This window comes from Ailuropoda melanoleuca, chromosome 9 (assembly GCF_002007445.2).
Source record: "Ailuropoda melanoleuca isolate Jingjing chromosome 9, ASM200744v2, whole genome shotgun sequence".
NCBI lineage: Eukaryota > Metazoa > Chordata > Mammalia > Carnivora > Ursidae > Ailuropoda > Ailuropoda melanoleuca.
In genome coordinates, this window is record NC_048226.1 from 100,839,383 (window position 1) to 100,853,669 (window position 14,287).

At 45.2% G+C, this 14,287-nt stretch overlaps 1 protein-coding gene across 5 annotated transcripts in view; it reads right to left on the reverse strand.

Annotated features, from left to right (window-relative positions):
* The window catches only part of PTK2 (protein tyrosine kinase 2), a 159,294-nt gene that overhangs the window by 120,039 nt on the left and 24,968 nt on the right, over positions 1–14,287 (reverse strand). For all 5 annotated transcript variants that reach the window (XM_034668666.1, XM_034668665.1, XM_034668664.1 and 2 more), the window contains exon 4: positions 13,645–13,707. In XM_034668666.1, coding sequence (XP_034524557.1) covers positions 13,645–13,707 — 63 coding nt within the window. The remainder of the gene's footprint in view (positions 1–13,644; positions 13,708–14,287) is intronic.

Genomic DNA, 14,287 nt, shown 5'->3' on the forward strand with positions numbered 1-14,287 from the left:
CTGTTTTCTGGTTCTACCTCCCAGTTAATTCATACAACCCTGGTTTTCCATTTATTTTTCTAACCGCTTAGCTTTGTAACTTCCCTTCCTTATCTTTTCAGATCTGCATCATCTACTGTGATCACAGGGTATCAAAGAGGGAGAAGTGTCCCCCGAGGGGTCTTCCCTTTCTTGCTGCCTCCTAAACACCCAGGGACTTAGCCTTTAAGGGTTTGGGGGCAGCCACTATGGGTAGTACAATGAACACGTAAAGAGAAACACTCCAGAATTTTTAGGCACCATTCCTGAGCACTGTCTCCCCTACTTTCCTTTCTGGGCAACTGTTCCATGCTAAAAAACAGTTTTCATACAGAGAGCTCTGGGCTGGAATCTTCACGTTGCTACAGGAGGGATCTGGCTATTATTTTTTTTTTTTTTAAGATTTTATTTATTTATTTGACNTGGATCTGGCTATTATTAAACTACCTGTACACCTGAGGTTATCTATTTGTAAACCGGGAACGCTAAATCCTGCTGCAAACAGTGGTGCTGAGGATGAAATAAGAGGGTATTAAGTCCCTACCACTCTTTCCTCCAGAAATACTGTACGTGCCTCTCCTGTCCGGTGAGAGTTCGGGCCACATGTCTGACTCCCTGTTGTATGAGAAGAGGGAGGTGTGACCCTTTTCCACCGTAAGCAGAATATACCGGGGTGGGGGGGGAGGAAAAAACCGGAAGAGCAGGTGGGAAAAAGGCTGGCAGGTGCCCAGGGAAGAGGTGGTGGGAGGGTAGGCAGCAGAGGAAGTGAGAAGGGAAGAGATTCAGACCTGTGGACACCAGGCCAAGAGTGCCCAATGACTGGACATGTGTGAGAGGACTCCATGCACAGAGAAGGGGAGGCTGGGGGTGGGTTCTGTTTCAGATGTGTGGGGTGCAAGCAAGGTGCACATGGCCTCCTAGTGGGGATTTCAAGGAGGCAGTTGGCCACCAAAGTCTGGGAAGGATGAGGGGGAAGACCAGGGCAGGGGATGTCCTCTTTCCAACTGTGAGACCAGCGTCACCGTTAGTTAAACAGGTAACGCATCTACTTTTCTTAGAGTCAAGTAGAAAGCAAAGAATTTATCACACTCATTTGTCACAAATGGGGAAATTAAAGATGAACCCAAAGGGTTGTATGTTTCATGAAAAATGAGACCGGGCATATTTCTTTGTGAAAAATGAAACCTGTTTCTAGGTGTTACTTTTATTTCCAAGGTGAAGACAGCTCCATTTAGGGGGAAAAAAAGCTAAGGCCAACTAATGCTGGCAAGTATACAGTTTAGTTTTTCCAACTGTTTTAGAGCAATGGATTTATAACATTTGTCCATATGTTAGAACTCTTTTAAATGTGACACCTGGGGCACCTGGTGGCTCAGCTGGTTAAGCATCTGCCTTCAGCTCAGGTCATGATCCCAGGGTTCTGGGATCAAGCCCCATGTCAGGCTCCCTGCTGAGAGGGGAGACTGCTTCTCTCTCCCCCTTTGCCTCTCCCCCCTCCACTTGTTCTCTCTCACTCTGCTCTCAAATAAATTTTTTAAAAATCTTTAAAAAATTTTTTTTAAATCTTAAAAAAAAAAATGTGACACCTGGCAAGTGAGAAACTAAAAATGAGGCTAAAGTACGCAAAATCACCAGAAAAGTTCGACAACACATACCCATTAATTTAATCAGGAAGCCAATCTACTTTAGGCTTCATGGTGGAGGACGCCGAGGAACCCTGAGGAGCACCTCTGGCGCCTCGTTCACAGTGTTAGGGAGAGCCTATTACAGACATCCAAATTTAAACCCTCTCCTAGGACACCCAGGGCCAGGCAGCCTGTCCTACTTTGAGTGTGAGGCTGCCTCTCCGAGCCATGCGTGTCTGGCACTGGGTGACGGCATGCCCTTTGATGTGTAGCCGATGAGCTTTTAGCTTCCTGTGTCATGAACCTCACCTGAACCCAAACTCTACACAAGTGAGAGATGACATGAATCAAACAATAAAAACTACTGGGGTGCCTGGGTGGCTCAGTTAGTTAAGTGTCTGCCTTTGGCTCAGGTCATGGTCCCAGGGTCCTGGGATCAAGTCCCATCAGGCTCCCTCCTCAGCGGGCAATCTGCTTCTCCCTCTCCCTCTGCCTGCTGCTCCCCCTGCTTGTGCTCTCTGTCTCTCTGTCGAACAAATAAATAACATATTTTAATTAAAAAAACAATAAAAACTACTTACATGTCTTCAACAAAATACAGCTATTTTATTACAAGGTAATTCTTCACTATACACATAATTGTCAAGGTGCAGATCCTAAATTCACATAAACTCACTGGACAAAAAACTAGCTCCGTGAAACTTTTAGAATACTGCCAAACCCCAATTCCCAAACTCAAGCATTAGACTGCGTGATTCCCACAAATGTACAAAGGAAATTTCCAAACCCACATAGAGCTAGCTGATAAGATATTAATATTAGGTGAGAGCTGTACTATTCGCTACAGTAGCTATGTGATGCAATATATACTTAAATTAGCTAAAATTAATCTAAGAATCTAGTTCCCTGTCGTGGTGGCTACATGTCAGGTGCTCAGCGGCCTCACATGGGGCGTGGCCGCCACGCTGGCCCCGGGCAGAGAGGACACTGCCGCCACAGTGGGACACCGCGCTGGGCTGCAGCGGTGAATCCAGGACGTCAGGCACCCTGACTCTCCAGGGCTCGGGGCCATGGGTGGAGGGCTCCCCAGTAAGCGCAGGGGTGAGCGGAACAGATAGACGCTGGGTGTAGCTGCACCCCCAGCACAGTGACCACAGGATGACCACACGGCGCTCCAACCTCCTGCAGCCAGAGGAGGGCGTCCCAGGACGATGGGCAGCAGGGCAGCGGACCTTCCAGAATGGAGCTGGGAGTCACAGCAGCAGCCTTCAGCTGGGACGGCCTGTCCCTGTGCGCCAGGAAGCTTCTGATGACTACTCTTCCTACTTTTCTCTCAGGATTAGCAGAAGTTTCTGTAACTTGGTCTCTAAGCTTCACATTATTTTGATGTGAAGCTTCAAAGAAAGCAAGGCTGCCCTCACCTGCCTACTTACACCAGGCACCACGCTGGAAAACGGGGCGCAACAATCCGCACATACCCCCTTTCCTCAGGGGAGACAAGGGGTCAACAATCAACTCACAGAGCTGCTGTCAGACAATAAGGCCCCAAAACCGATAAGTCTGCTTGTGGTGATCCAGGGTTTCTGGAGCTTAAAAATTACAGTTGTGATCAATTTTAAAAGAGAATCCTCTTAATTAATGTTTAATTTACCTCTGTCCTTCCCAGGAACGATTTAAACCACTGCTGACTGACAAGGACTTGGTGAAGCCTCCAAGCTCTGCCCCTCCATGTGTCAGGGCTGCCCACCCACTTCCAGGCATTGCCTTTCCACAGCCCCTCCCCACAGAGGACTCCAGCAAGCGGCAGTCCTCAGCACCTGCAGCCTCTCCCTGACACCCAGGGTCGACCACACAGCAGGACGAACTCTCCAGAGTGCACAGCTCCTGCCTAGACACTCCCAGCCCGTGGCCGTGTCCTACACACGTGCATCCGAGTGCACAGGTCCTACCAGAGCAGGCTTTGGGAGAACAGAGTATGGAATAAGCTTCACTATAAGTAAAGTCTTATGTCAAAGATAAATTTACTTCCCCTTTGGCACCACTTCTGAGAAGTCCCTGGCCTTGTCTGTTGGCTTTGGGTAACTAATCTGTGGACATAATTCCTCAAAGATTTAAAGTCCAGGCAAAAAAGCAACCAAAACTGATGTTAAAATACAACTAAAATGTGTATTTTCATACAGCATCCCTATGTCATCCTTGTTCTGAGTATCTTTAATATAAAAATATCACTGAGATATTTAACCTCTAAAATACCTTAAGCCTCTTAAAAACTGATAAATATGAAAATTCTCTAACTGCAGTACAGACTGCTATTCACTTCTGAATGGCATTCTCTCCCTCCTCCTGGGTACAAAGTTGTCTGCTGGCCTGGCACGGTACTATGTTCCTCTCTTGTAGCCAGCTGTGACCATGTGACTATGACTCAGCCCATGTCCCTCTAAGGGAAAGTACTACATACACACCTGTGTCCTTGCAGGGAGGGGAAAGAAAGAGGGTGCCCATTTCTTCCTCCTCTGGGAGGCTGGAATACAAATGTGATTGGTAAGGTCCACCAGCCATCCTAGGGTATGGGGGCATGCTGTGGAAGATGGGATGGCAAGATTAAAGAGGCCTGGTGCTCTGGTGATGAGGAACAGTGACTGCCTAGGACTTGTAGGACTTGTTTTGTATGAAAGAGAAATGCCCTTTTAACTCAGTGAAGCCACTGTTAAATTCATGCCAAATCCATCAGCACCTTCTTTTATATATTATAGGTAACTAAAGAAAGCATTAGATTGCTATTAGGAAGACAATGAAAAAATGAAAACAATGCAAACTTATAATTAACCTCAATTAATTTGAAATCATGAATTTTTTTTCATTCAAGAAATACCAACAGTTGGAATACCACATAAATGTCAGACGCCTCTAGGCGCCGGGAATAGCAGGAGGGCGCTCTATCCGTGAAGCTGACAGTCTAGCAAGAACAGACACAAGTACACAAACAACTACAGAGGAACACACCACATGCAAAGATGACTAAAAACACATTTCTTTAAAAAGCGAACCACATAATAAGGAAATGAGCAGAACTGGAAAGTGAAGGAGTTCATATAAAGTAACTGCACAAGTCTGTAGTTTAAACAAGAATCAGTGGTATGTAAAATTCTTCCTTCAATGAGATCACAGTAGGAACCATAATTAAACATGGTTTTATTAGCTTATTTTGGTTAATTTGTCATTGTCACAATGCGCTTGTTAGCTTGAGTACAAAACATTTTTCTTAAAACCTATGATCTGACCTCCTATGGCAGCTGCCTTCCTCCCCCGCTTTGCCTCTGCTCATAAAGGCACAAAGAAAGTGTCGTCCATCTGCAGGCCACTCCGCTCCCTGGAAGTGTGCACCCTCAGAAGGCCGTGCTCTGGGGCCAGGGCTGGGAGTCACCACCATACACCTCCCCTTTGTCTACACAGAAGGCACACTGGTTCTATCAAGGTTGGAAAGACATGGAAAGACTAGCTCTTTAGTTAGTTTAAAGAAAAACTACAGAAGGCCCCACATAGTGCTTTCCCCTCTTAGAGGTTGGCCCAGTTATCTTCAGCATGATTCAAAAAAGTTATTTAGAAACCTGATAAAGTTGAAAGGGGTATTCTTCATTAGGTTATAAACAACTGAGATTGTCTTTAAATTTTCTGGCAGAAACTAGGCAACCCTGTGGACTATTTCACAATTTTTTTCTCCTTACTGGCAGGGAAAAAGAGAACCTGAAAATAAACTAATAGGAAACAAGTGATATTCTGCATTTGTCTAGAATTCTTTTCTGTACTAGAAAATATACACCTTTCTAAGTGGCCTCAAGTTACCAGCAATACTCAGTAGGAAAGAGAAATGCTGAGGCCCCTGGAGGACCTGGGCTGCCTGGTCCCTGGGGCAGGATGATGACCAGAGTCTGCTCAGAGCCAGACGACCCACTCAGCAGGCACCACATGTAAAGCCCCGGTATCAGCCTTCCTGACAGTAGTGTGGAAAGATAGAACAAAAGGAACAGCTTCACAGATTTTTAAAGTATTGGGAAAATACCACGATGAATCAAGAATTGTTCATGGAGTAAAGCCACCTTTCAAGATGTCAGAAATAGAACATTACCACCAAAGATACATATAGAAGAATTTTTTTAAAGATTTTATTTATTTATTTGACAGAGAGAGAGACAGCCAGCAAGAGAGGGAACACAAGCAGGGGGAGTGGGAAAGGAAGAAGCAGGCTCCCAGCAGAGGAGCCCGATGCGGGGCTCGATCCCAGGACTCCAGGATCACGCCCTGAGCCGAAGGCAGACGCTTAACGACTGAGCCACCCAGGTGCCCCTAGAAGAATTTTTAAATAATGTACCTCAAGAAAAAGGAAAGCTGACACCAGAAGGTAGGCTGCGCTAGGGCAGAGACTGTGTAAGCAGCATGGCAACAAACAGGAAGGTCTGCAGACCCGGCCTGGCATGTGCTAAGGGCTGGGGGTGAGGAGCCTGGGACTGCCGGCTGTGGGCACCTGCTCTGGGGCTTCTGGAAGGGATGCCGTCTGAAGGTGTGTGTGTGTGGGGGCGTGGATGAACCGGTGCTCTGGCACTGGGCCTGGACCCGAGGGAGGCTGCAGCTGTGCCGTTCACCCCTGGCTCTCGAACAAGCCCCTCTGGAGCCCTGCTTGCCGAACCTCGGCCCACCAGCTCTGATTCAAGTGACCTGGACGCTGGAGTGAGTCAGAGGAGGAGCCAACAGAGACACTCCTGGCACCATCACATGCACAAGGATGCAACAAAAGGTTACTGGGAACAAGGGCAGATCACATCCCAAGAAATGAACTTGGAATTGAAAAGTATCAATGGTGAAATGAAACGTGAGCCGACGCGGTATGATAGAAAGATTACTTAGAAGGGAATGAAAGGCTTAGAAGACAGTCTAGAGAAATGACACATACCCCATCACAGGGAGAAACAGATGGAAAATACGAAACATGTTAAGAGTTACAAAGGTCCAAATGTATCTAGTTGACAATTCCAGAGCTGATGGCATATACTTTCCAGATGAAAAATGCAAATCCACAGAATCAAGCAGCACATCTTGTTCCAAGCTGGGTCATGAACAAAATGCATGAGGCACGAGTGAGCCTGGAAGAGCCATGCAAAGATCTGAAAGGAAAGATGGACCACAGAGAAACGGCAGCACGTCTGTCAACAGCCGTACTGGAACATGATCTTTCGAGTGTGGAGCAAATACAGCATCTGAGGAAAAGGATGCCGGAAGGGTGGTCTGAGGTAGACACAAGAATGTGTAAAAGATAAAATGGTACACATGGCACCAAATCAACAATGTCTGCATGAGCTTATAATAACATGTCTAACATGTGGGGCTTAAGTAAAGACAGAACTAACATATGGGTGAAACGGCATGCGAGTTGGGAGGAGGTGCAGAGAGTTAGGATGTCCAGAGGTCCTTACACTAAGGAAGAGAGGGTGAAGAGAATTTTAAGATCTAGATTTGGCTAAGTTAATATAGAAGGTTAAAATGTAAGGGAAACTAATAAAAGAACAGAAATAGTTCATAAATTTCCAAATCATTAGAGAAGAAAATTTGGAATAAGAAAACCCATTAAGAAAAAAACATTAAAAAAAAAAAAAGAAAGAAAGAAAAGAAAAAACCACACACACACACACCCCCCAAAAAAAAGTTTTGGGGGAAAAAAAAGAACAATTGAAATAAAGACAACACAAGCCAGTCCAAATACATCATTTATCCTAATAAATACAAATGGATTAAATCCATCAGTTAAAAGACACATTCTGGATTTGAGAAATCTGGCCCTATGACACTTATAAGACACACACTTAAAAGTATAAGGATGTGATAAAGTGCAAAGTAACAGAAGAAAAGTAATAAAGGAAAGAACAGAAGAAGTAATATAAGGAAAGAAAATGGAAGCTAGGCCTATGCTAACCTAAAGAAGGCAAAGAAGACTTCAGGGGGAGAAGTCCCCCCAAAACAAGAAAGTACGCATGATTAGGCACCCTGAGGGTAACTGAATAATGACATGAGATTCAATTAACCAAGAAGATAAAAACATTCTGTTTGTGTGTTTCTATGAAAAAGCTACAAATACAAAGCAAACATGAACTGACCCACAGGAGGAAACAGGCATAGCTGCTCTCACAGAGGGAGACACATGCCTTCTCAGTTACTGACATGTCAGGAGACAAAAAAAGACCAGGAAAGACAGATGTTATCCAGCTTGAATAGAAAGTCCACTTTTAAAACCACACTGAAACACTTATAAAAATTGGTCACATAAAGCAAATACAGCAGAATGTTAACTGTAAAATCTAGGGGACAGGTATATGTATGCTTGCTGCACGGTCCTTTTAAACTTTCTGTGTGTCTGAATGTTTTCGTAGTAAATTACTGGAGGGAAATGATCTTATGCCAGCCCACAAAGACAGTCTCCACGGAAGCCAGAGAAGCTGTTACCACACCAAGAAAACCTCTGAAAAGACATCTCCCCATTTGGAGATGAGAAAACAGAAATAAATCCACAAAGTTTGAGAACAAACATCAGGTCTTCAAACTCAAAACTAAAATGAAAATAACTGGCAGATTTTATTACATTACAAAAAACAAACAAGAAAAAAAGAACAAGTCCTATATGATGAAAAGCCATATAATCACAGTTTACAGACAATCTGGGAAGAACATACAGAACAAATAATACAAACACAGTTCATATGACAAAAACCTCTTAACATTAATTAGAAAAAACATAAATATATGTAAAAACTGTTAAAGAAAATACAGCCAATTTTAAAAAAGGAATATATAAAATGGCCCACATACGGTAAGGTGTTCAATAACAACAGTAATCAAGCTAAAGTAAATAAAACAAGCTATTGTTTGTTGGTCCACAGGCAAAATGAGCAAGAAAACATGGTGACATTGCCCCGTGCTGTCACTGGCCTGAACATCCCCCACACGTGGACTGGTTACACATGGCATGGCCCGCGGATCTGAAGGGCTGCTGTGCTGACATGCATTTGGTCAGTGCAAACAGCTCTCCAGATACGGCTGACGGAAAGAAGCAGGATGCACATACAGCGTATTGCTCTCACACTGAACTCTATACTGCCTTGTGCACACGCATGGAAACAAGGGGGAGTCTATAAGAGCGTCTCTGGAGACAATGAGACTGTGAGGGTGATGAACACTAACTGGGATTCTAAGATTCTTATCAGACAATTCCGTTCCAATTTTCTCCAGCTAGATTGATTACTACCTTTGTAAGCAAACAAGAACAATTTTAAAAGGCTCAAAATTAATAGATGAACTCTGACATTCTTTTATATGCTTTTTTCTTAAAAACACTGTGAAGAAACTCTACACAGTTTGGATTTCATCGTGAGTGACAAGCTCTCCTCTGGATCCTGATCACCGCGATACCAAATAGCGATAATTACCGGCCAACATTGACTCAGGGCCGGCACTGTGTTCAGCTCTCGATGCAGATCGCCGTCCTAACTCTGCACACCAAGGCAGGCATCAGCCTCGCCCTCACTCTACAGCCCTGCAAGCACACACCAAGGGCAGGGTACGGTGGAAGCAGGACCCGCAATAGACGCTCTGCCTCAACAGGGCAGAGTCACACAACTTCCGCAGCTACTGGGAACCACTAGAGGGAGGGAGGGAGGACCCTGGCGGGGTAAACCCAGCACAGTCATACCCGGAACAGAAGCCTCTTAAAGCCGCCCTTCTTCTCCTTATCTATCAAGTCTGCCTAATTTACATAGCATACTTAGATAAGAACACACAACAGCGGCCTCAAGACTACAGATAATTCCGCTTTTCACCCACACCCCTTGAGAAGGCCCGTGATGACACCACACTGCACCCATTTCTCCCGAAATACACGTCCTCACTTGTGGACAGTAACCCCCACATTCTCCACTTCACTGACCCCCACCCATTAGTGCCCGGGTCTGTCCTCTGCCCCCCACCTACTCTGCCATCACCTCAGTTTCTGTAATCTCTAGAAATAAGCCAAATTTACACCAATTCTGACAGCGTGCTCTACTGGCTGAGCTAGCCAGGTGCCCCTCGTGGCAAACAGATCTTAAACTGAAAACTCCTCTCTCCAAATACACATCCACCACCCCACATTGATGGATACCTGCTTCTTCGTTTTCTTTCTTTTAACTGCCTATTCTTGCTGCCACAAACGTGTCAATGCACGATCCATGGGGATTTCATTCCGGCCCCTGTTGTCCTGTTGACTCTGTGTCCCTTTTACAGTATTTACAGTATGCCCGGCTCACTTCATCCTGTGACACCACAGTTCCTACTGTGGCCTCGCAGAGACAGGGCAGGATACAGGTCACTGCAAAAGGACGCGCTTCCACTGTGACATAAAAGACGTGAACAGGTGCTCCAGTACCCTGTCACTAACTGCCAGGTCCAGGTCCTTCTCGGACTTAAGGGAACTGTTCACCACGGAATGGAACTCTTGAGATCGTCATCCCTGTCTACCTGCTGGCTTTTCACCTCCATTCCCTTATCATTTCTCTTTAAATTGCGACAGACTATTATAGAATAGTCTTAGCTTTACAGAGATGTTGGAAAGATAGTACAGAGTGCCACGGATACCCCACACCCAGGTCTCCCTCCTGCTCCTAGCTCACATTACCAATGGCACACCAGCCACAACTCCTACATCAACATCGACTTATTACTACTAACAAAGTCTATACTTCATTCAGATTTCATTACTTTTTCTGAATCATTTTTTTGTTTCAGAATCCAACCTAATTATCATGACTCCACAAGCTCTTCTTGGCTATGTCAGCTTCTCAGATTTTCCTTGTTTTTGACCATCTTGACAGTTTTAAGGTGTACTGGTTTGGTATTTTGTATAACGGCCCCCCACTGGGAATTATCTGTGTTTCGCATGATGAGATTGGGGTTATGGTTTAGGGGAGGAAGCTAACAGAGGTAATGGATCCTACCAAGGGCACCTGCCATCAGCATGGCTCATCACTGCTGATGACGGCCTTGATCATCTAGCTCGGGTGGGGTCTGCCAGGTTTCTTCACTGCAGCTGACTTTCTCCCCACACCCCTTTCCACACTGTCCTGCACAGGTCATGAAGTACAGCCCATCCTTTAAGGTGGGATTTTATGCTCTGTCCCCTTCGTGGTCATATCTACATAAATTACTTATAATTCTTCCGTATGAGAGACTTGTCACTTCTCACGTATTCAATCACTCGTATGAGTATGGACTCACAGATATCTATATTCTGGGTTATAATCTAAAACAATGTTGCTCATTTTGTAGCAAAAATGATTAGAGCTTTAGGCCCTTCAGCTGGCTCTTGCGACACTTTGGCAGAGCACTTCCTCCCTTCTGGGACCAAGATGCTCAGGCCCCTCCTGGACTTCCTCTCCCCACCCCTGTCTAGCATCAGCCATTCATTTATCAAAGGAGCCCTGGTTCCTTTTATTGATGAATGACATTAGAAACCAGGCACTGGGGACTATGAAAGATTTTAATGCTACTGGTATGAGTGATTTTATAACATATGACATAAACCCACATTTCTCCTTCCTTTGCATTTAAAAAATATACATGTTCCCTCAGAACTGAAAATTAACATGCTCCAACAATTTCTCCAGTTCCCCCCAAACAGAAACTCTTCCTGTGAGCGGTATCCCTGTGGCCCAGAACAGAATACCAAATCTAACCAGCCAGCTGGCACACAGACCACAGCTCTGGCCACCTCCACTCCGCTGGCCGCCAGCGCTGCTGTGCCCACGACACAGCCCCGCTCCTTCTCGAGTGCGCAGGAGAGACACAGTGGTGTCTTGGTTCCCTGCTTCCCTTTTTTAACCTTCTTTAATAAAACCCCAGTCCCACAAACACAGAGTTCTAAATCACAAATCTCGCACCACTATTCTGTGTAGGATGGCCCAGGAGTCAGCAACAAGCAAGGACCACAGGCTTCTGAAGAGCATGGTGGGCGGTTAATGACCTGGCCCTCACCATGAACAGGCAGTTTTTTGGCTGCTACCTGACCTTGTGTGTTTCTGTGCCTTCACAAAGTCTCATTCCGCCTCCCGGGCAGCTCCCCCCACCTGCCCACATGCCTTCTTTGAGACTCGGGGTGACCACATCTCCCCGTGAAGCCACCTTGGACATCGAGTGCCACGCTCCGGACCCCCGCCTCCCAGGTATCTCTACTTCAGTTCCTAGGACATTATTCTACAATTCTACTCACTCGTCTGAGTCTCCCTGCTAGCTGGAAGCTTCCCAAGGGTGAACGTTCTGTATTATTACTTTCTGAATGTCTAGCACTCAGCTGCCAATGGCTCAGCACATGTTCAGTAACATCTGTTAAGTGAACTAATGAGTAAAGAAATAAATGGACAAAGGAACAGATAATCGACCAAATAACCGAATACGCAGAACTATTCCTGCTATTCCTGAACCTCCATTTGAATTGAGGACAAACCCAGTATCACCTCAGACAAGATCTTCAATGATCTCCTCAATTCTGGTGATTTGTATTTTAAGCACTAGGAGTCTGGGAGACTGAAGAATGTGACAACTGTGAACAGAAATCTACACCACAGTGAGTGCTAGCTATTTTCCGTTTAGGTTATTAATGGTCTCACTATTTCTACACCATCCAATGCAGGTCAGGAAACAGTCTACTGAAAATAATTCTGCCTGCTAAGATATCCTAGTTAATCTCAAATATTTCACTCATCTCTAACCAACTCCTTTTTGTCCTATCCAAGCCGCGAAGGGCACAGCATACGTATAGATGTGTTCAGATAAACACAGACATGTGTCTGGCATGTGTCCTCTATGCTGCACATGGTCACGGACTCTAGGCTATGCTGACATGTCACGTTCAGAAGTCAGGCGGTGAGCTGGTTCTCAGGGCCTCAAACAGGACAGACAGCCCAGGTGACCCTCTTGCCCCTCACACCCTGGCACAAAGGAGGTTCGGGTTAATTACAAAAAATAACTATCACATCTCCTATGACCAGTTATTATTCCAAACGGCTGTACCTGCACTGTAACCCATTTGCAAAAATGGTTATTTCTACTTTAATGTGTAAATGACTACAACTCCTCTGCAAAATCTTGCTTTCAAAGTGGTGGGATATTAAACTTTCACACTGTGGCCGCAGTTAGGCTCCAAGAAAGTCTAAACAAAATCTGAAGCCAGTTAAAGCTGCTAATCATAGCAGAGGAGCAATGGATAACCTTTTACTTTATTTTCCCGATTTATTTTACATCTCCCAAATACCACAAGGATTTCAGTAATAATACAGCCAGAAAAATAAGTGTTGGCCAGATGTGGCACTATTCCTAATGAAACTAAAATGGACCTTTACTGGGACTTAAAGATCAACTCTCTTTTGCTGCATGAATGATCAAAAAGATGAAGTACAGAACTTCTAGCCTCCCCAGACAGAAGCTCCAGCATGGCTTATCTGCATTTAATACAACCTAATATAACAGTCTAATACACAGATTAATTCCATGACCCGAAAATTTTTCAGTTATTCTAAATATCCTGATACATGAGCAACGATTCACATTATCTACACCTGTGAAAAAACTGTTCAACCACGTATACAGAGAATATAAGTAATAACTGAAGCGGCAATTCTGAATTCGATGTAAACTAGAAGCACTTCACCCCAATATGATTAAATCTACAGAGACAGAAGTTTGTGCTGACGTGCCAGACATTATTAGCCTGCAGACATTTATCAACAAATTAAAATTTGTCTGCTCACACAGTTACTGTCATTAAGAATTCTTTGCTTAAAAAAACTTCCCTTCTTCCAGACAGAATTGTTTTAGAAACAGTAGTGTTTCAGATTTTGAATTTAGCTTCAGGTAAACTAACAAACGCAGTTTGAAGGCTGACTTATTTCTGGGTGCGTGCGGCACAGCCTCGGCGTGGGATACTTACTCTAACACTTCATAGTTGGACTTCTTCTCTAGCGCGTTGCCTCGCATCTCCCAGTACGAGCGCCTAAAACCAGGGAAGACATATTTACACACACGTATAAGGAGCGTCTACGCTGCTGAACAGCCACAAACATCCTGGTACGCTATTAATAACGTCCGACTCTGACCCCTGGCATTACTCCCATGCCCCAGTGAAGCACAGACCAGTGAACACAGACTTTGTCCTACTGGACGATCTTGCTTTCTCTGTAATGTGAAGCAGGTCTGGCTCCTTGTAAAGACTCCAGGTGTAAAAGAGGTTAGCTACATCCGCTGGCTGCCGTGCTCATCTCTCCGCGAGAAAGTGCTCGCACGAGCAGGACAGCTACAGGGACACCAGCCTCCTGCTGTGGCCAGGCAAGCAGCACACCAACTCCTGCAGGGGCGCATGTGTCACCAAGGGGAACTGCATGGATGTGACAGAATCATCAGAGTAGGCTGCGCAGGCAGAGGCGCCAGGCTCCAGCACGGTAAGTGCCGTCTACCATCCGGAACGTAGTCCGCACTGCACCCTCTTACTCCAGATTACCCACTCAAGCAGTCTCAGGTCTCACTGGAGCCAGGTCCTCTCTCCACAGAACCTGCCACGCACATACATAACACCT